Source organism: Piliocolobus tephrosceles, chromosome 1, assembly GCF_002776525.5.
Source record: "Piliocolobus tephrosceles isolate RC106 chromosome 1, ASM277652v3, whole genome shotgun sequence".
NCBI lineage: Eukaryota > Metazoa > Chordata > Mammalia > Primates > Cercopithecidae > Piliocolobus > Piliocolobus tephrosceles.
The window spans coordinates 121,874,412-121,897,973 of NC_045434.1; the positions used below are offsets into that span (position 1 = coordinate 121,874,412).

General features: G+C 40.5%; 1 protein-coding gene across 8 annotated transcripts in view; it reads right to left on the reverse strand.

Moving 5' to 3' along the window:
- Positions 1 to 331: 331 nt before the first annotated feature.
- LOC111529302 (engulfment and cell motility protein 2-like) overlaps positions 332 to 23,562 on the reverse strand; it is a 54,496-nt gene continuing 31,265 nt past the window's right edge. Inside the window, exons 8-11 of one of the 8 annotated variants that reach the window (XR_003309843.1) lie at positions 22,944 to 23,105; positions 13,343 to 13,535; positions 12,374 to 12,515; positions 6,247 to 7,245 (exon numbers count right to left, since the gene is read on the reverse strand). Coding sequence is in view for 1 of the 8 variants with exons in the window: in XM_026456509.1 (XP_026312294.1) it covers positions 22,974 to 23,105 (132 nt within the window). In the remaining 7 variants the exon portion in view is untranslated. Of the gene's footprint in view, positions 1,060 to 6,246; positions 7,246 to 12,373; positions 12,516 to 13,314; positions 13,536 to 13,557; positions 13,825 to 13,946; positions 14,102 to 20,117; positions 21,285 to 22,943; positions 23,106 to 23,562 lie in introns of those variants that run through there. The other 7 variants (XR_003309846.1, XR_003309851.1, XR_003309844.1 and 4 more) reach the window with 7 other exon arrangements.

A 23,562-nucleotide genomic window follows, 5' to 3' on the forward strand; every position in this document is an offset into this window, starting at 1 on the left:
TTTCCGATGTCAGGGAGGAGCATTTGACTGCCCGTGTGGACTGAGGGGTCTTGGGATCACAGTCTTCCCAATGTGCTTTGAACTGGCCCTCTGTGTCTGCCTCACCATCTCTTCAGCTTACCTAGACACTTGGGAACCCTAACACAAGCCCTTCTAGGAGTTTGTGGTGTGGCTTGGCTGCCTCTGTAGACATCTCTTGGGGTTAAACATTTTCCACTCTGCTAAGTCAGTGCCATCTGTTCTTCAGCTTCATCTTCAGAAGACCCTGAGCCCTTCCCCACCCTCCTTGCCCCACCCTCCACACCAACTGCGTGGCGTCCTTGAGGCCATAGGATTTTTTTATTGAGTGCTCTCATTCCAAGCAACTGTGAGAGATTTCTATGGCAGGGCCTCCGGGTTCCTGTCAAATTAAATTGTAGTTGAGTGTTGGGTGCTATTCAAGAAGTATCCCCTTTCTCCTTCCTAACAGAGCCCTGAATTATTCAGTCACGTGGTTTGAAACATGGGGTGGGTCCTGGTTGACTTAACCAGCACTGTCTCACCCTGTGTCACAGTTATTGGTTCCAAGGTGGGTGCATAACTGAGGCTCATGCCAGGTGCCACACAGCACTCCCTCGGTCCCCCTAATGGACTTGGGGATGGGCAAGGGTCTGAGTTGTTCCAATTAGAGTCAAATACAAGTTGTGCTAGGTTGTTAGGAACAAGAGTGTGCTTGTTCATGCTCCCTCTTTGGTGAAGAATGCAACCTCAGAAATTGTTCCTGGAGATTTTGCCACATGCAGAATGATTCTGACTTCACTGAAGGCAGAGCAGAAAATTGGGAAGAAACTGAGTCCTGGTAGCATCCATGAGCTTCTGTGCTCAGATTCACCCTGAAGCCTGGCCTGCTTCTGAACTACCCACCAGAGTCAATACATTCCCTTGTATTTAAAGTCAAATTGAGCTGGATTTTTAGTTACTTGCACCTGCAGGTGTTCTGTGACGCTGGTACTGTGAGTTTGCATCTGAGAATATTTACAGGGTTTCTCTCATGGTTGAGTCAATCATTTCAAGGATGCTCTGAGGGTAAAAAGAATGATCAATTGTGAAGCAGTGAATTGTGCTGCCAGGAACAATTCATTGGACAATAGAAAGCCTCATTTCCCGGGCAGTAGAAAGTTTCATTGTACATAAATTACATACCTTGTTTCTCTCTCAACCTCTTATTTTTTCATATGCAAAGGAGGTAAGGAACTCCAAATAAGTCCAGCAGCTAATATGCCTCTCAGATATGATCCAAAATAGAATTGAATTATGTAAGCCTTGTTAAAATTCATCATCATCGTTCATATTTCTGAATATTTAAATTAGAAATTCTGAAAAAGTAGTTTGTTTCAGAGGTAGTTTGTGTGTATGTAGGTATTTTTTCAGGATCAAAAGTTTATTTTTTATTATCTAATTGAGTTTAATTTACATATAATAAAATTTAGTAATTTTAAGTGTACAAATCAATGCATTTTGACAAATATACATATTGTCATGTACACAACACTACCATTAAAATACATTTCATTACCCCCCAAATTCCCTTGCATGCTGCTGTAGTCAGTGACCCCTGCCCCATACCACAGCTCCCGGTAGTTGCTTTCTTTCACTCTAGTTTTGTCTGTCTTAGAATATGATACAGGCCACGTGCAATGACTCAAGTCTGTAATCCTAGCACTAGATTGAGAAGGGGCGATCACTTGAGCCCAGGAACTTGAGACCAGCCTGGGCAACATGGCAAAACCCAATCTCTAAAAAAATAAAAAAAATTCACACACACACAAATTAGCCAGGTGTGGTGGCACGCCCCTTTGGTCCCAACCTCTTTGGTCCCAGATACTCAGGGGCTGAAGAATCACCTGAGCCTGGGAGGTCAAGGCTGCGGTGATCTGTGATCACATCACTGCACTCCAGCCTTGGTGATAGAGTGAGATGTTATCTCAAAAAAGAAGTATTTGATATAAATGGAATCATATAGAATATTCTCTTATACCTAGTTTCTTTCATGCATTCTAATGCCTTTGAGATATGTCCATGTGGTTTCCAGGGTATATGTCATTCTTATGTTGGGCAGTAACCATTGTAGGAATATATTACAGCTTATCTATTGTTCAGTGATAGGCTATTTTAAAAATATTTGGCTATTAAGAAGAAAGTTGTTATGAATACTTATATTCAGGCCTTTGTGTCAACAGATTTTCACTTCTCTTGGTTGAAAACATAGGAGGAATTATTATTTTTTTAAGTTATGGATTTTTAAATGATTGTCAGTTGTCAGTTACTTTAAAAAAATGTAAATTCTTAAATTTAAAAGTTTAGGATGTCTGACTACCCTGACAAAAACAAGCAATGGGGAAAGGATTTCCTATTTAATAAATGGTGTTGGGAAAACTGGCTAGCCATATGCAAAAAACTGAAACCAGACCCCTTCCTTACACCTTATACAAAAATTAACTCAAGATGGATTAAAGACTTAAACATAAGACCTAAAACCATAAAAACCCTAGAAGAAAACCTAGGTAATATCATTCAGGACATAGGCGTGGCCAAAGACTTCATGACTAAAGCGCCAAAAGCAATGACAACAAAAGCCAAAATTTACAAATGGGATCTAATTAAACTAAAGAGCTTCTGCACAGCAAAAGAAACTCTCATCAGAGTGAACAGGCAATCTACAGAATGGGAGAAAATGTTTGCAATCTATCCATCGGACAAAGGGCTAATATCCAGAATCTACAAGGAACTTAAACAAATTTACAAGGGAAAAAAAAAAACCATCAAGAAGTGGGTGAAGGATATGAACAGACACTTCTCAAAAGAAGACATTTATGTGGCCAACAAACATATCAACAAAAGCTCATCATTACTGGTCATTAGAGAAATGCAAATCAAAACCACAATGAGATACCAACTCATGCTAGTTAGAATGGTGATCATTAAAGTCAGGAAACAACAGATGCTGGAGAGGATGTGGAGAAATAGTAATGCTTTTACACTGTTGGTGAGAGTGTAAATTAGTTCAACCATTGTGGAAGACAGTGTGGCAATTCCTCAAGGATCTAGAACCAGAAATACCATTTGATCCGGCAATCCCATTACTGGGTATATACCCAAAGGATTATAAATCACTCTACTATAAAGACACATGCGCACGTATGTTTACTGCAGCACTATTCACAATAGCAAAGTCTGGGAACCAACCCAAATGCCCATCAATGATAGACTGAATAAAGAAAATGTGGCACATATACATCATGGAATACTATGCAGTCATAAAAAAGGATGAGTTCATGTCCTTTGTAGGGACATGATGAAGCTGGAAACCATCATTCTTGGCAAACTAACACAGAAACAGAAAAGCAAACACCACATGTTCTCACTCATAAGTGGGAGTTGAACAATGAGAACACATGGACACAGGGAGGGGAACATCAAACACGGGGGCCTGTTGCAGGGTCGGGGCCTAGGGGAAGGACGGCATTAGGAGAAATACCTAACATAGATGACGGGTTGACAGGTGCAGCAAACCACCATGGCACGTGTATACCTGTGTAACAAACCTGCATGTTCTGCTCATGTATCCCAGAACTTAAAGTATAAAAAAGAAAATAAAAGTCACAGGATGTTTGTGATAGTATCTATTACACTGATGTTAACATCACACATGGCTGACTATTTGGAGACTCCAAGTGAAATTTCTTGCAGTTCTCAGTGCCAGGAAAATATGTATTTCTGGATAAAAACTCAAAAATTTTAGAAAAACTTCCAAGTTTCATAGTCTAGAGCTCTAACACTGGAATCTTCCAAATTTAAGGATTAATGATTTACCTAAATCTAAAAATAGTAGGTTGCAGATGTATTTAAACAGTGTGCCTAGGTAGTATGTTTACATATTAAGATTAAAATGGTCTTCTAAAGTTTATTAATTCTAATATAACCTTTATTGTTTCATGTAGACATATCTTTCTGATTCCCAGGATAATTTAAACAATTCTAAGCAACTATTAACTTAGTTCTAGATTGGGATATCTATTTATGCATTTGAAGCTTTAGATATGTATTTCAAATCAGAAATGTGTGCTGGTCATGGAAAGTTGTGACTTAGAGACTTGGGTAAGTTTTTTTTCATGTGAACATACTGCTTCCAATTGTTGTTATGCCCAGAGCAGACAATTAATAAATACCCTTGGAACTGAATGAGTGATTAACGGCAAATATCACAATGCATCTTCTTAGTGGGCATGATAATTAGACATATTTAGTCCTTGCTGTGACCTAAGAAAGGAATTCTTTTCATTAAATGTTTAATGTCTCACCCTGTTCATCCAGCTGGAGTTACCGATTCAGTTTGATATGAATTCAGTCTTATAAAAGACCCATCATTATAACCTGCACTTATGCCTCCTATAGTATTGGAACTTCCAACTTGTATACAAAATAGATATGCTTCATATTCTTAAAAACCACAAGAAATCTCCCTTTATTCATAATAAACACAGAATTAGGTATTCTATTAAACTGAACAATAGAACTCACTGGGAGTGACCGCATAAACTATATCACGAATTGTCCAAGTGTCTGGAAAGGTCAGTGGGCCATTTCGCTCCACGCTGTGCCATGAGCCAACCACGAGGGTTGTCAGTGACTCACTGCGTGGGTCACCCAGGGCACGTGGTGCTGAGGCTGTCAAAGAGCAAGACGGGGCTGCATCTAAACTCAGGCCTCTGCTAAGTGTCCAAACTTGGGCAAGATGCTGAAGACTTTAGAGACGTTTCCTTTTCTATGATTGGGGTTATAACACTCGCCCTGTCAGGTTCTCGTGTGCGTTGACAAGGCCGGCACGTGACACACCAGGGGCAGAGCTGGACGGGAACCTTCTTCCTCAGACATCAGGGTCCTCATGAGCATCAACAAAATAAAGAGAGCAGGAGAGCAGGAGAGCAGGAGAGCGGGAGAGCGGGGGAGCAGGAGAGCAGGGGAGCAGGGCATCTCCAGCTGTGTCGGGACTGCAGCAGGGACTCAACAACAATCAGTCTCTTTCTCTTGTTTCATCCAAATCATATATTTAAAAAAATAGGTGGGGTTATCATGGATGTTTATATTGATTCCTGGGATCAGACAAATATACCTTTCCTTGTCATGCTGTTTTCTCTTCCCAGAAGGTTTGAAGAGCTTCGTTTTGGACTTGATATTCCTGGAGTGCATTTTTTTTTTTTCTAATTAGTTCAGTCTTGACCCTGAGCCATCACCCCTCCAGAGTGGCAGGACATTCCACTCCACCATTGTTGGGGTGCCACAATTTCACCACTAATCAAAGGCTCCGTGGTTGCTGAAAAGTGAGAGATGTACCTCTAATAATCAGTTTAGATTGTCACTGCTCACTTCTTCATTTTCCAATTCCACAGGGGCCCCCCAAAGCCCAGAAGGTCTCATTTTGGGCATCTTATAGACCATGGGAACCAGGAAACACTGGGAACCCTAGGGCCAGCACCCACTTCATTTGCACCCTGTCTCTGTTTCCATCACCCTCTAGGTATTGCCACAGAGCAATGGTGGGACCCACTGGAGATCTGACTGCTCCCAGCCTGGGAAACTGCCTTCTCTCCCTCCACTGATATCATATTTCTACTTTCCACCCCACAGAAATCCTTGAACGAATCACAGAAGGGATTGATAGTTACCTGGTGTGAAGCAGAGCTGAGCCAAAGGATGAAGCAATATTGCAATGGACTCTGTCATTGATATCACTAGTTCGCAAATCTGTTACCACTATGGTCAAATTTTTATATTCACTTTAAAATTATAACTCTTTCTGCTCATTGTATTCAAGGCAACATCTACTCTAAAATGTACTCAGGCATTAATTTATGCTTTTCTGTTTACAAATGAGAATTCAGAAGCAAATTGAGGTAGCAATTACATTTTTTTAAACTGAAGGCAAAACAGAAGACACATACACATACATCAGTGAAACAAAACAGAGAGCCCAGAAACAGACTGAAATACAGCCAGCTGATCTCTGACAAAGAAGCAAAGGCAATTCAATGGAGAGAGGAGAGTCTTTTTAACAAACGGTGCTGGAACAAATGGACATCCATGTGCAAAAAAAAAAAAAAAAAAAAAAAAAAGAATCTATAAACAGACCTTACACCTTTTACAAAAGTTAATGCAAAGTAGATATTAGATCAATCTATGAAATGCAAAATTTTCAAACTCCTAGAAGATAACATAAACTCTAGATAACCTCGGATTTGGTGATTCTTTTAGATAGAACACCAAAAGCATTATCCACGAAGAAAAATATTGGGAAGTTGAACTTTAACATAAAAAAACTTTAGTTTTGTGAAAGATACTGTTAAGGGAATAAAAAGACAAACCAGAGACTGTGAGAAAATATTTGCAAAATATATCTAAGGATTCATATCTGAAATATGCAAAGAACTCTTAAAACTCAATAAGAAAACAAACAACCCAATTAAAAATGGGCAAAAGCTGAACAGATATGCAGATGGAAATTAAGTATATGAAAAGATGCTCTGTATAATATGTTATTAGGAATTGCCAATTAAGACAACAGTAAGATACCACTACATACCTATTAGAATGGCCAAAATCCACAAGACCAAAAACACCAAATGCTGGTGAGGATGTGGAGCAACAGAAACTCGCATTCATGGCTGTGGGCATTATGTGACATTTTGGAAACGGGAAAATTACATAGATAGCAAAATAATCAGTGGTTGACGGGGGTTGGGGAGAGGAAAGGATGGATGGGCAGAGAGCCCTGGCTGTTTAGGGCAGTGAGACCACTGTGTGCGATTTCACAACGGTGGACCCACGACAGTTTGCAGATGCCCACACCCATTGAATGCAGACCACAAAAAGGTATTAATTACATAAACCATAAACTTTCATAATGAAATAAATGTTTTTTAAAAGATGATAGTGTTGTTCAGTTACTGTCTACTTTCTGAAATGGAGATGGTGGAGCGCTTCCATGGTTGTGAGGATAAAAATAGATTAGAGAATGTAATACTTAAAATAGGTGTGTAAACATTGTTAAACTATTTTATTCTCATTTAAAAAATATGCCTTAAATATATTTGTTATGCTTTACAATTGAGCAAGTAGTGCAAACACATTAATATAATTCTCCTCTAGCTCCACTCAGAAGTCAGGACTGCAGGGCTTCAGTGTAGGACCGCACGGCTCCATCTGCACCTGCCAAATGCAACAACCTCTTTCAGTGTCATTAAAATATTTCAATAGGAGGATTGAGTTTAGATTCAACCTGTGTTTTCTCCCCTGGAAAACAAAGGTTTTTATGAAACAAAGAAGGTCTTTACTGTCTTCATCCGAAATGCTGAGGCATCTGCAGTGTCTGCTGTAAGTGACACCAGGCTCTCCTCTGAAATCTAGCAATGGGAAAATAGACTGTAGATTCTGCTTTCAGAAAGGGGGGAATCAGAACTAAGTCAAAATGCCATGTCCTCATTCATAAACATCTTATTTTACAAATTCCACAGGTTTAGATTTTTTCGGATTAATATGGGACTATTTTAAAGTGCATTTATTAATTTAGCATGAATTGTTCAAATGAATTCTGGATCCTGAGCTGACATCCAGCAATGCTTTGTGTGCGCCTGTGTGAGTCACCAGCACTGATGAGCCTCAGGTTACTGTATATATAAAATGAAGGGGCTTAGGCTTGCTCTGATTTTTTAAAAACCATTCTTAAAAGTAAAAACTGTTTTTCTTGCTACATAAAAATGTACAAGAAAAACTCAAACATTACCAATGATAAATTATAATTTTATTAATATAAATATTTTTGTGAGCTCAATTTATATGACTTAATTGTTATAAAAGAAATAAGCAAGGCCAGGCGCGGTGGCTCAAGCCCGTAATCCCAGCACTTTGGGAGGCCGAGACGGGCGGATCACGAGGTCAGGAGATCGAGACCATCCTGGCTAACACGGTGAAACCCCATCTCTACTAAAAAAATACAAAAAAACTAGCCGGAAAGGTGGCAGGCGACTGTAGTCCCAGCTACTCAGGAGGCTGAGGTAGGAGAATGGCGTGAACCCAGGAGGTGGAGCTTGCCATGAGCAGAGATGGGGCCACTGCACTCCAGCCTGGGCAACAGAGCGAGACTCCATCTCAAAAAAAAAAAAAAAAAGAAATAAGCAATATGAGATGGCCATTACCATCCTTTCCTATTTTGTTTTGTTGCTATTGATTTATTTTATATGCTATTGATAAATCTTGCTGTATACAGAAAAGTAGTTTCAAAGAATAACAATTTTTTAAAAATCTTGACTTGTAATTTCAAGAAGCTTTCAAAAAATTCTTGCAATTACTTTTTAAAGATTCTAGAACAGTTTTCTATGTCTTAAAGCTAAATAACTACAAAGAGCTAACTCTTCTCACATTCTGTATTATAAATATGTAAGTCAGAAAAGGAACAGACAAAATCATAAAAACACATGCATGAACAAATGGGCCTTGGCTCACATTTACTTGGATCTGGCAATGCACCTGGGTTATAGTACTATTTTTGTGTGTAATTTTACATGAGTGGACTGTTGTCAAAATAAAAATTGTCTACAATCTCTATTCGGTGGTATATTTGCACAAATGGTAAACATATACATAGAGATAATGGGAGAAATTTATTTCATGGCTTACAAGAAGACAGGTTAAGTTGAGACATTTAATTGTTTCATTAATTCTACCTTTTATGATGCACTTGTATGGGCATGGTATTTAAATGTATTATTAAAACTTTTAAATGCTCAATGTTACAGATGGAATTATTAGAGAAAATACTAACTTATATCCTCTTTGTGTGTGCTTTGGAGGCACCAGGAAATAATAAAGCAGCCCTTTTCCCATCTATTTCCTGAAGGCCAAGCTGTGCCTTTGCAGATTAGGTCTTTCTGTAACACACACACACACACATACACACACAATATAGCCTTTAGGGGTTTAAAGGAGGAAAAGAGAATTTGCCTGGATAACTCTCACCTAGGTATTTTCTAGGGAGATCTAGAATCATCTAAGGATTAAGTTAAGCTGGACTAGCAAATGTGAAAATAAAATGAGGATGCCGGGGAGATGTTCCCAGAACAGTAGCATTCCTAATGGGCTAGGCCCTAGTCACATGCAGTTCCCCAGATGTGGTTGGTGTGGCCAAGATTCCGGCATGTGATGGCTGCCTTCCTGGCACTTCTTGTGCTTTGAGGAGCATCCCCTCCCCAGTGCCAGGGCAGTTTTCCTCTCACCCCCTTCAGAGTAAAGGGCCAGCAGTCGGCAGTCACAGGAAAAGTAGTGAGACAGGAAGGTGAGGAGCACGAAGTGCCACCATCCCAGCCTCCAGTGTCTGGCACAGAATATGACGAGGAACTTCCATGAACTGGAATCTTCCACATCTCGATACATGGGCGTTTCTGCTAGATATAATTTGGCTTATAAAAAGAAAGAAATGTCGCCTTCTTGCATGTAAATATTGTAGAAGAGTTAATGATTGTAACCTGGATGTTTTACATTCTGAGATGCTATTAAATCAATATCCATCACAAAACTATTGATAATTTTTTAGAAGAACAGAAGAGATCTCATCATATGAAATGCAGTGTATCAATTGTAAGATGCAGGCTAACTCCAGAAGAAGTAAAACATGGAAAAAAATCTGTCTTAGAATGGAAAAATACAGGGGTGAAACTATTTTTAACTAGAATTTAAATGCAACATTTGAGGATATGAAGCCTGCAACTCATTTTGAAAACTACTGGCTCAGATGACCTCAGCGATAGGAAACCTCTGAAAGATCATTAATCTAATCATAATTTTCTGTGCTTTTGCCTGAGAGTCTATCTGAAAGTGGTGCAGTTTTTACAGAAGAGGAATAACGTGTCCGAAACTGGGAACCCTTCACAGGTCACCATCGGGTGGTGCTTCACTGTGGAGTTTTGGTCAGCAGAGGGCTCCAGGGACTGCTGGGGAAGGCCAGGACGTGGAAGAGGGCCTAGAGCCAGGGTTACCTGGGAGAGAGTGGACCCATTTTGCCAAGCACCTGAGGACCATGCCATACAGGACCCTCTCAAAATCACTCGTACACTATGTGGGAATAAAGGATAAGAGAAATTAATGTGTACTTAGCATGTGAGAGCTGAAATTCAGTCAGCTTCAACAAAGAAATCCATACGGAAGGACGAAGTGCATGTTGTGAGACAAAGAACACCCAATTATAAGATAGAAAACCTCAGTTCTGGAAAATTCCTGAACCTGTTTGCCCATCCATGAAAGAGGAATAGTGATACTACCTTCTCCACCTTTTTTCTAACAGAACTGCACATTTCTTTCAGGCCCACAGCTAAGTGTTTAATAGGAATAATGTGACAAATATAAGGTCATTGCTCTTGCACAAAAGGTTCAAGAAAACTGAGAAAGATCTAAAAATGCCGAAAGGAATGATTTTTCAAAGTACAACATCTTAATTTACATAGAGAGAAATAATTTTGTCTCAAAGATTTGGCCACATCGTAAATGCAGCACTGAAGAGTACTTAAGCTATTTCTTCAAAGAAAATATATCAAAATTAAATCTGTACTTTTTGAGTGTGAATTATAATACACAAACCTGGTGCAATATATTTAAAACAAAGCAGAGATTAATTAATTAATGGTTTCCCCATCACCCTTTTCAAAAAACTCAGTAACTTAGTGCCTTAAGATGTTCAAATTGTCCCCAAAAGTTGAGATGCTAGATATTTTATTTTATTTATTTATTTATTTATTTATTTATTTATTTATTTATTTTTAAATTTATTTTTATTTTTATTTTTTTTGAGGCGGAGTCTTGCTCTGTCGCCCGGACTGGAGTGCAGTGGCCGGATCTCAGCTCACTGCAAGCTCCGCCTCCCAGGTTTACGCCATTCTCCTGCCTCAGCCTCCCAAGTAGCTGGGACTACAGGCGCCCGCCACCTCGCCCGGCTAGTTTTTGTATTTTTAGTAGAGACGGGGTTTCACTGTGTTAGCCAGGATGGTCTCGATCTCCTGACCTCGTGATCCGTCCGTCTCGGCCTCCCAAAGTGCTGGGATTACAGGCTTGAGCCACCGCGCCCGGCCGCTAGATATTTTAAAAACCCTTTCTCAAGCTTTGTTATTCTAGCTTCAGTTGGAAGAAGAAGCTTCTAACTTAAAGATGGTAGACCAAATACTGACCCAGTTGTTTCCTTTCCCTCCCAAGAAACCATGATGGTTATCCATCATGTAGAGAGAGCAGCAGAGACAAAAAAGTGATTTGATGGCCTTGCAGCCTTGAGAAGGAGCATCATCTGTGGACCTTCCTGGGGGTGAGGGGCGGAGAAGTGAGGCAGGCATCAGAAAACAGGAGAGTTGATTAAAATCTGTACATTGACAGTCAACCCTTATTATCCTCCCTCACCAATGCCTGCACCGCCCCCCTCAGGTAACCAGTGAGTAGAACACCAACAACCAACAGCAAGCACCTGCCTTCCAGAGAGGAGAGAAGTTTTTCTCCAGAGAAAGGAAATCATCTAGACCAAAGACATCACTTACTAACATGTGGAAACCCTATCGACTCCCGGAAAAAAAACCTCTAGACGAGCCTTTTACTAATGATAACAGACTCCTTTCTTCCTCTTCCTGTTTCACTATTAAATGTGAACAATGAAGAATCACCAGACATTTAAGGGAAACCAATCCCAATGGGAAAAAAGACCGAACCGGCAGGTGGAGTGATTGTTGAGAAACTAACGTTGTAGCAAAATAAGAAATAAGAGTATTATATCGTCATTCACTTAGTGGCACTGTCTGGGGTTTCACTATACGAATATATCACTTTGATATAGTTTTTTCTTGTTGTTTTTGTTTTTGTTTCTTGGCAGAGTCTCACTCTGTTGCCCAGACTGGAGTACAGTGATGCAATCTCAGCTCACTGCAACCTTCGTCTCCTGGGTTCAAGTGGTTCTCCTGCCAATTTTTGTATTTTAAGTAGAGACAGGATTTCACCATGTTGGCCAGGCTGGTCTCAACCTCCTGACTTCAGGTGATCTGCCCACCTTGACCTCCGAAAGTGCTGGCACTATAGGCCTGAGCCACCATGCCTGGCCTGATAGAGTTTTAACTATTAGAAGAGCCCTTAGGAAGCTACCATTCCAATAGATCAAACATCAGCAACATATTAAAATATCAGCAATTTCACACATTCAAGATTTTTTTTTAAAAAAAGAGAGAACAGAATTGATTTAATTTCTAGGCCAGCAACCAAGGAAAAAGCAAAGAATGAAAGATTTTATCATCGCATAATAATAGCAAGATCTTACATTTCTGTTGAGCTTTAAAGATTACAGTCCAGGCACGGTGGCTCACATCTGTAGTTCCAGCACTTTGGGAGGCCGAGTCGGGTGAATCACAAGGTCAGGAGTTCAAGACCAGCCTGGTCAATATGGTGAAACCCCATCTCTACTAAAAACACAAAAATTAGCCAAGCGTAGTGGCAGGCACCTATAGTCCCAGCTACTCGGGAGGTTGAGACGGGAAAATCGCTGGAACCCAGAAGGCGGAGGTTGCAGTGAGCCAAGGTCACACCACTGAACCCCAGCCTGGGTGACAGAGCGAGACTCAGTCTCAAACAAACAAACAACAACAACAAAGATTACAAAACACATCAATATACATTGTCTTGTTTGATCTTTAAACAATCCTATAATTGTAATTAATATATCAAAAAATTGTAACTCTTGAGAAATCCAGGATGACATAAATGAAACCTAAACACAGCTTTAATTTGCCAAGTAATGGGTGGAGAAGGGATCGGAAGTCGGACTGACTGACCCCATATCCTCTCCTTCCATGACGTAAAAGAAGTCAGCCAGGATGAAAGCTTGGGAAGGACCTGAGATAAAGGCAGTGGGAAAAGAGCAGTGTCAAGGATGAACTATAAACAGAAGTAAAAGAAGGAACACCTTAAATACAAAAATATATGTCCACAGAGCTGGGAGTTGTATGAAGCCGTGTAATTAGAGAACATCATGTTGACAGCAGACTCTTGACCTAGGGGAAAACATTCACAACACTGACTCCAAGAAGGATAAACTTGAAGGATTCCAGATGTGAGGCAGTCAAACCCTCACTTGGAAGCACTGTACAAATGTTCATGTTAAGAACTGAAATGAATTTATACCCACATAAAACTACATGTAGGGATAGGCTTACTTTGTAAGATGTTTCTGGACCCCACATTAACAGCTGTACACACACTTACACAACACAAACACAGGCCAGCCTGTCACCTGGGCAGCTGGAGGGTTAGCCTGGACAGGGCGATGACAGTCTCCTCCGAACCCTTCCTTCTCGTCTGTGACTGAATCCTATTCACACGCTACAAGGACCATGCGCTTGTGGAATCCAACTCAGCTCCCTTTAGAACCAAAGGATGCCTCTGTGACACATGCAGAAATGACTTCCTTTTCATTTTCGTTCAGTCTGTAGGAAGAGAACAGCTGCAAGTGAGAGAAAGAAAATGTACACAGTAGCTCGGTGGAGACGGCACCTGAACAGCAACTTTCATATTTAGCCCCAACAGTTTATAAACATTCATGCAGTAATTAAAGATATTCCCCCAAACCAGGAAACACAATTGAGTCAGTTTCTGTTAGTGAGCATCACACTGCGACCCTGGGTCCAGATGTCCTTGGAAAAGATCAGAGACATAACACAATTGAGTCAGCTTCTGTTAGTGAGCATCACGCTGCAACCCTGGGGTCAGATGTCCCTGGAAAAGGTCAGAGACAAAACACATCACGGCCTCTGTTTATGCAGCTTACTGAAGTTTACACGGAATCCCCGTGCCCTCCCTGCGTTTAAGCCTTCTATGCAAATGACAGAGACTCTCACTAGAGAAGGAGTAGTAGATTCTCGTCCAGTTCCGTGAGTCAACACCTGCATTGTCTCACTCTCCATGTTGACGGCTGCAGAGGACTTTCCATTCTCGGCCCCCACCGCCTCCAGAAACACCGTTTTTACATTGCCGTAGCTAATGTTAACACCTCCTAGAATAAAGGGGGAGTCACCACCGAGTGTCAGTTCTGGTTCAGACTCTGGAGTAAGGGCATTATTCTTTTTGCATATAATGCGGTGACTCCACATTGCACCAGTGGCTTGGTCAAAAAAGACAAAATTTCTGAGGAATTAGTGTTGATTATTTTTAGATATCATAACCTTGGCTTTATTGACACCTTATATTAAACAGATCTCACTTGCCAAATGCCACAGGATGCAGGCCTACAGACAGGCTCTGAGGGCTCTTGTGAGCTGGAACTGCCATATAAGCAAAACCACGAAAGAGAGAGAACACTGCCCACGTCCAACACAGCATAGCCACCCTGAAAGCCTCACCCTTTCTTTTAGAAATGTGTTTAGATTCTACACACTTCTGCTAGATTTTGTTATGTAAGCTTTAGGTACTGAAAGGTCTTAAAGATTTTTAAATGTTAAGTAAAATGTTCACGAGTATAGTTTATATATATATATGTATAGACCTGTCATAAAATTTATTTTCTTTAAAAACAAGGCCCTGGCTGGGTGCAGCAGCTCACGCCTGTAGTCCCAGCACTTTGGGAGGCTGGGGCGGGTAAATCACAAAGTCAGGAGTTCGAGACCAGCCTGGCCAACATGGTGAAACCCCGTCTCTACTAAAAATACGAAAAATTAGCTGGGCATAGTGGCAGGCACCTGTAATTTCAGCTACTTTGGAGGCTGAGGCAGGAGAATCACTTGAACTCGGGAGGTGGAGGTTGCAGTGAGCTGAGATCGTGCCACAGCACTTCAGCCTGGGTGACAGAGTGAGACTCCATCTCAAAACAAAAAACAAGACTCTTATACAAATTACTCTTGGAACTTTTATTTAGAATTTAAGGTTATTTGGGGCTTAGTGTCATGTAAACAAAGTTCTCCCAATTGCTAGGGTCCTCTTGGGGTGCTGCATTCCTGTAAGCCATGATCATGCCAGGTTTTGTCAGTGATTGGAAAAACAGACCCTTCTCCATCTGAGAGCTCAAATGCCAAGGGTGATGCCAGATCAACTTTCATTACTGAGTCACACATTCCTAAATTCAGCGTATCATAGAACAACAGACATACCCTTAACAGTTTAACTAGACAAAGTTCTGAAATACTTCTGTTGCAATAAAACTAGTGAAAAGGCTATCTTGCTAGAGATCTCTGACTCAGAGAAGAAAGAGAAGGCTGGGCACAGTGGCTCATGCCTGTAATCGCAACACTTTGGGAGATGGGGGCAGGTGGATTACTTGATGTCAGGAGTTCGAGAGAAGCCTGGGAAACATGGTGAAACCCTGTCGCTACCAAAAATACAAAAATTAGTTGGGCATGGTGGTGTGTGCCTATAATCCCAGCTACGAGAGGCAGAGGCAGGAGAATGGCTTGAACCCTAACCCAAAACCGAATCCGAACCCAAACACGAACCTGAATCCTAACCCTAACCCAAAACCGAAACCAAACCCTAAGTCGAATATTAACCCTAACCCGGAACCGAACCCTAACTCTAAACCGAATCCTAACCCGAACCCTAACCCAAACACTAACCTTAACCCTAAACCTAACCCAAACCCAAACCCTAATCCTAACCCGAACCAGAACCCAAACACAAACCCTAACCCGAACCCTAACCCTAACACTAACCCTAACCTGAACCATAACCCGTACCTGAACCTTAACCCTAACCCGAACTTAACCCTAAACCGAACCCTAACCCTAACCCGAAACCTGACTCTGACCCTGACCCAGAACCTAACCCTGACCCTGACCCTGACCTTGACCCTGACCCTGACCCTAAACTTGACCCTGACCCTAAACCTGACCCTAACCCTAACCCTGACCCTAACCTCTGACCCTGACCCTGACCCTAACCCCTAACCCTAACCTGTAACCCTAACCCTGAGCCTAACCCCCTGACCCTGACCCTAACCCTAAACCTAACCCCTAACCCTAACCCTGAGTATTGGAATGCATGGACTGGAAAAGGACATTGGTAATTCAGAAAAACTATTTATTGTTATTTAGCCACCATATAGACAATAAATATCATCTGTATTGCTTTGTAAATTACACAGTGAAAGAAAAAGCTACCCAAGCTGCTCAATTATAACTGCCCCATTCCCTTTTTTTCAGGCAGAAGAGATGTTGGCAATGCTTCTGAAATCCCCCTGGGTTAGTAGAACATGGGGCAGAAGGTGGTTAAGAAATGGTATCATTTAATGAGACTTCCAATGGTTTAGGTGAAATTGGATTGATCTCTACCTACTTGGTTCATGTGTCAAGTGAATAGAATCCAAAACTGCTCAAAGGAGACAGACATTCCTGACAGTTCCATTGCCCAGGCAATCTCTCAATAGAGTCCCTGGAGTGATGGACTGCTGCTGGCATACCTAAAGGACTTTGAAGTTAAAGAACATGTTTTTCTCAGAATTTCAACTCATGCCTACTTTTAAACATTGCAGGTCAAGGGAAATCATGCAATGATATAAGTCACGTACAAATTCTATATAATTAGAAAGCTATTTAAGTGTTTCTTAGAGGAGTTTATGATCCAAATTTGCCATAGAGCCATAGTTTTTTAAATTTATGAGAGTCCACAGTGATGTCAATGTATTATGTAAATGTTAGAAAGAAAAAATAAAGCAGGCAAGGCATATAACCTACACTCCACTTCAGTTTTGTTAGAACTAAAGATTTAAACATGTTGTTTATCATAGCTCTAGTTGGAAAATTGTAGTGAGGTATTAAAACATATATTGAGTGCCTACTATGTGCAATTCCCCAATAATTCAATGACCTTTTAATATCTAAAATAGAAGAATTATCTGCTTTTCTTTTCCCTTCTATATATGTGATGGCTCACATGCTTTTGCAGCATAAAATGACATTTAATAGCTCTTTCATTGGACTAATAACAATGTCCATTGTGTTAAACACTCCTTTTGAGCAAGCTCTGCATGTATTGCATAAAGTCTTCATATTTAATGTCTTTCAAAGTGACTGAAATAAATTATGTGTTAAATGTATATTCAATGAACAAACCCATGAATGAATGGTGTCTTACAGAGTAGGCCATATAAGGTGTGAAAAGGACCTAAAAAATCAGACCGAGTTTAAGTGCCTTTGTTCAGCATGAGCAAATCCAGATCCACCACAAGAAACAGCTAATTGGGGAACATTTTTTAGTGTATTGACTAACACTTAATGGATAATTAATTTTTTTTTTTTTTTTTTGGAGACAGAGTCTGGCTCTGTTGCCCAGGCTGGAGTGCAGTGGTGCGATCTCAGCTCACTGCAAGCTCCGCCTCCAGGGTTTACACCATTCTCCTGCCTCAGCCTCCAGAGTAGCTGGGACTACAGGCGCCGCCACCACGCCCAGCTAATTTTTTTTTTTTTTTTGTATTTTTAGTAGAGACAGGGTTTCACCGTGTTAGCCAGGATGGTCTTGATCTCCTGACCTTGTGATCCACCCACCTTGGCCTCCCAAAGTGCTGGGATTACAGGCGTGAGCCACCGCGAATTTGTATTTTTTAGTCTGTGTTTTCATGGCGAGTCACGTTTCCTAAATTGATTGAGAATCAATTCCTTCTAACGCATGACATGAATTTCATGCTAAGTTCTTCTTTCTGTATTTTCTTGGATTGTATTTTGAAGGCTGCATTTCTGTGACCTGGAAAGCACGGCATGCAATACTGCACACTATGATATGACAGTATTCTTTTTTTTTTTTTTTTTTTTTTGAGGCGGAGTCTCGCTCTGTCACCCAGGCTGGAGTGCAATGGCCGGATCTCAGCTCACTGCAAGCTCCGCCTCCTGGGTATATGCCTTTCTCCTGCCTCAGCCTCCCGAGCAGCTGGGACTACAGGCACCTGCCACCTTGCCTGGCTAGTTTTTTGTATTTTTTAGTAGAGACAGGGTTTAACCATGTTAGCCAGGATGGTCTCGATCTCCTGACCTCGTGATCCGCCCATCTCGGCCTCCCAAAGTGCTGGGATTACAGGCTTGAGCCACTGCGCCTGGCCGACAGTATTCTTAATTAATAAAATAAGTGGTCATCATGGCCATATTGACCCAACAATCTCTTAAAGCAAGAAGCAACAATAGTAACAGGTATTCACTGAGAACTTTCCCAGAGTGCTGTTGAGAAAACCCACTAGAAGGAAATCACAAGGCTTTGCCATTAGTCTCTAAAGACTACCATGTATGTGTATTTGATAATTAATACGTTCTAAAAGGTTGAGAAGCTGAACAGAGCTTTTGTTAGCACTTCTGGGCTAGCACGGCAAAAGTGGAACTCAAGGCCTGCTGATAAGAGAGTCCAGTGGGTTGAAATTGTGAAAACCACATTTTAAGAGTTAGGCCAAATTAGAAATAAACAAGATCTCACATCTTCAAATCATCTAGTTCTTGAAGTTGATATCATCAGTGATTATTATTGCTACTAACTGCTTGACAGAAGTAGGAATTGACAGAAGCTTGCCAACATTTTATTTGTATAATATTTTTCTATAAAATATCAGTAACACAATAAAAATACTCTAAAAGATAAGGCAATGAAAACCAAGACTAGCCATACACAATATAAACAGAAACATAGGAAACGGAGATAATGTAATTGTCAGACGTTAGTGTAAAAATAACTATGGTCACTATTTTCTAGATAATAAAGGATGAAGTCGGGTTAGATCCTGCTGACTCTGAGTAAGATAAACACACACCTCTCCATATCTCACTGAATTCATCCAAGAAACCTAGATAGATGCACAGGAGTTATTATTTGGGAACTCAGAAAATTAAATGTAAGGAAGCAGGTAAAGAAAGAATGGCACAATTTTATGTCCCATTGAAATGGTGATGTGTTTAACGATTTTTTTTCCTACTCTGGTATCCTCTGGCCTGAACTCAGCATAATTTGAAAACTGGAAGTAAACTCTACACTGCAGAGAAAGATCCAGAAGAAATCTACTAGTCTGATTGAAGGAGTGGAAAAATAAATGCTGAAAGCTCAGAAAGAATAAGGAAAATAACCATTTTTATTTACTCTCATTTTTTTCTGTTATCTTGTAATTCTGCCCCGAGGAAATTCCTTAATGGGGATGATGGTAACAGAAAAAGTAGCTGAGAACAGGTTACTCCAGTAGTCAAAATTATTTGTCATTGGGAATTTTTACATACAATAAGAAATTGTAAAGAAGGATCAGGTGTAGGTTAGAAAAATAAAACACACACACAGACAAAATAACACAAATGGCAAGTTTAGAAAACACTAGCTAGTTCAAAAACCAGTAAGAGGTCAAAAGCAAACAACCTAAATTTAAAATGGAGAAGCAAAAAGGTTAAAACATACAAAAGAGGCCGGGAGTGGTGGCTCATGCCTGTAATTCCAACACTTTGAGAGGCCGAGGCGGGTGAATCGCCTGAGGTCAGAAGTTCGAGACCAGCCTGGCCAACATGGTGAACCCCATCTCTACTAAAAAAATACAAAAATTAGCTGGGCGTGGTGGTGGGCGCCTGTAATCCCAGCTACTCTGGAGGTTGAGGCAGGAGAATTGCTTGAACACAGGAGGCAGAGGTTACAGTGAGCCAAGATCATGCCATTGCACTCCAGCCTCGGTGACAAGTGCTAAACTCCATCTCAAATAAACAAACAGAAGACAACATAAGAAAATTCTGGGAGAATGGTAAAGTCTACTATCAGGTAATTGGAATTCCATTAAGAAAGTGAAGTGACATTTGACGAAATAAAACCTAGCAGATTTTTAAAATAATGATAGATATCAAATATATTTAAGAAGCCTATTACACCTAGGAGACAAAATACAGAGAAATTATTATAGTAAACCTGGTGAGTAATAAACATGCTTTTAAAAAATGTATCTTGTTTTAGAAATAGATGTTTTAAATAAAATATGTCAAAGATATTACCCCTGTTACAAGACTCAGAATTTCCAAGAGATGTATTGCATGGAATAATAGAGACTCAGAAGGGACTGTAGTGTTTATCTAGTTAATCTCTTATAGAGATAATAATTTAAATCTACAAATTAGTCAAATCCGTATCACAAATTGAAAACTGGAAGGGGATAGCAGAAGGGATTAAATCTGATAATTGAAGTTGGATCATGGAACGGTATCCAGCCTTCTCAAAATCCTGAAGTGATGGTAGGGGGTTGGTTGGGGGGTTTGAGGTTAGATGCAGATAATCCCACTAAGGATGAGGTTCAGTTTGGAGACAAAGTAAAACATTGAGAAAATAACAATATGGATAGTTTTCCTTACAAAGTAGGTTATCATTAGGAAAACCACTTTATCCACTTTTGGAGGAGATTTTTGAACAATGCTTTATACAACATAACCAAATTAAATGTATAACTTTTTAGGGGCAAGAACTCTAAATATTTTCCACATGTGCCATATTATCTTCTTGAATATTCCAGAGATTTTTCTAGCATTAAAATAAAATTTAAAAAAAATTACCAAATCTTCACAAAAATGTTTAATAAAATTATTTTTAAAAGAAAATCTTGAAATCAATCAGAACAGAAGAGATTTTCTTCATAGGAGAAAATATGACACGGATACTGAACTTTTTATCAAAAACAAAACCAGATGACAATTGTCCAAGTTTGGGTTCAACTGAAGCAGACAGTGAAAGAGAGTTTGGTGTGCAGGATATTTACTAAGAATAAACACCTGCATCATGGAAATGAAAGACAGAGTGGGCGGAGGGAGAAATTATGCTGTGATGCTAGCCTAAAAATGCTTCGGCTAACCCCACTGCAATTTGGGAGAATATATGGCCTGTGAGAGTTGTCCTGCCATAATAGCTGGGGCTTTCTGTCTCTTACTGTAATTGTTCATGGAATATGGGCTGCTGGAGGAAAGGAAGGCCCTTAGGTGAAGAGGATCTCTGTAGCTGAATCAACTCTGATGTTTCAAACAGCTAGAGGCTGTCTTTTGGCAGCTGAGGTAATGAGTCCTCCTTGAAGTAGGTATTGGTATCTAGCCTTATTTTCCTAACAATATATCCTTGTTCTGCTCAAATTCATTTTTCACAATCATTTTGACAGTAGCTTCTTCAGGATTCTGGTTATCCTCTGTTCCTGGAGGAATCTTTGAAGAGCAGTAGTAGATGCAACCAGTGTTGGGTTCCTAACCTGTATGTTAAGGGATATGATACTGACAAAGATAAAAAGGAAGGTTTTGAAACTGTCAACCAAGTTAACATAATAAAAACAATGTAACAAAGGTGACAACTCTTGCAGTCTACCCGTATTGTACCTTTGGGTAGATGGTAAAAGTTGTTGCCTTGCCCTCACAGATCAAAAAGATGTAGTGGTGGGGGTATTGATAGTTTTTTTTATTTTTTTGAGACGGAGTTGTGCTTTGTCATCCAGGCTGAAGTGCAGTGGCCAGATCTCAGCTCACTGCAAGCTCCGCCTCCTGGGTTCATGCCATTCTCCTGCCTCAGCCTCCCGAGTAGCTGGGACTACAGGCGCCCGCCACCTTGCCTGGCTAATTTTTTGTATTTTTTAGTAGAGACGGGGTTTCACCATGTTAGCCAGGATGGTCTCGATCTCCTGACCTCGTGATCCGCCCGTCTCGGCCTCCCAAAGTGCTGGGATTACAGGCTTGAGCCACCGCACCCAGCCAGTATTGATCATTTTTAACTCACACTCTAAGCCTTGCAGATTCAGGTGAAGGATGACAGTAAAACCCAACTCACCCAAGTAGTAGGCTCAATTTTAGCTGCCATGCTAGATGTATCAAGAGTCTGAAAGAATTATTAAAAGATTGGAGAAAGTGCTCTGTGGTAGAGGCAATGGATGGATGTAAAACAAAACCTGAAGATTTTTGTATCCCATGTTAATGCCTACCAAAGAATACCCATGAAGAGACACGAATCCACCAAGTAGACATAATGAATCAGCCAGTTTACATCAGCCAGCCTCAGTGAACAGCTACACCAATGCTGGCATGATGGACATATGAAAAGAATGACCATCAGTAAAGAGAGACTATGTACGGCCCCAGTGGCAGACGGTTGGTGTAGTTATTGCTATCACAAAATATTCAAACTGCCAGCAGTGAAGGCTTGAACTGATCACCCAATATGCACCATTCCTTGAGGACACCAGTGGACTACACATTGATTACAAATTGATTACATTGGCCTGTTTCCATGTAATTAATTCTGTAATTTGTTCTAATCAGAGGGGAAAGAAAGGCATATTCTAAATATGGGGATTGTCTTTTCTACCTATGTGGCATGAGGCAGCATCGCTAACTAAGGAAGTATCGAATGTTTGATCTGTAAGAATGTGGTATCACATATTTTAAGAATGACATCTCACTTTAAAACAAAGGGGGTGTGGGAGTGGGACCATATCATGGAACCCACTAGAAATAATCCGTGTCACACCACTCAGAAGCTGTCAGGTGGATATGGTATTGGTGCAGTTCAAGCACCAGCTTTGAGATTATATTCTACAGGGATGGACTCCCATTCTCCAGAATAAAGAATACGCATCAAGTCAGTGACCCCTAGATGATACTATTATCAAAAGAGAAGAATATTAATATTTTCATCTCAAAGCCAAGTGTGGGAAGATGCAGTGGCCCTACTACCCATCACCCATTGATCCACTGGGAAAATGTTTACTCCTCTTTCCCCAAATTTATAGCTTCTAAGTGGTTAGAAGTCCAGGTGCACACAAGGACACACTGTTGCCATAATCATAGTAGGACTCTCAGTGAATGATAAGATGTAGCAACTGCCATTGCCCTTTGCTTGCTTTTGGCTCAGAGACCAGCAGTCAAGTAAAATAAGTAACCAACCTGGCTGACAGGACTATTTGACAGGGATCTTCATGAGGAGGTACCCATGTTACAGAATGGGGCCAGGGAGAAATTTGTGCAAAATCCTGGTAACCCATTTAGACTTTTTTGGGTTCCCTTGTCCAGTTGTGATGGTAAACGCGCAAGAGAAGCATTCCCAGCCTGAGAATGAAAACATAAAAACAGGATCTCAGAACCCTCAGAGATATTGGTCTCCAGGAGAGCCACTGCAGCCAGCAGATGTAGCGCTAAAGTAATGTTAATTAAAAAGTGGATGAAAGAAAAATTAGTATCAGTTGAGGCTCTGATAGCAACTACAGGCAGTAGGGTCTACAATTTTGAGCCCAGCTACTGGCCCTCTTCCTGGTTCCCAGCTTTCTCTGTCCTGCTGCTGCAGGTAGAAGCTAAGCAGTAGTGAATCACAGAAGAGGTTATTTGATTGTCACTCTTGACTTTACCTGCCTGATAATCACTTACAGGTTTTCATTTTTTTTCTTTGAGGATCCAGTGGTGCTTAGTAACTGAAAAATAATGAGACTTGCCCGGTTATTCTTCCCTCTGTATATCTCAAATGCCAGCTACATCACACATTCTGTTGTATTCCTTTTTCCCAGAATTT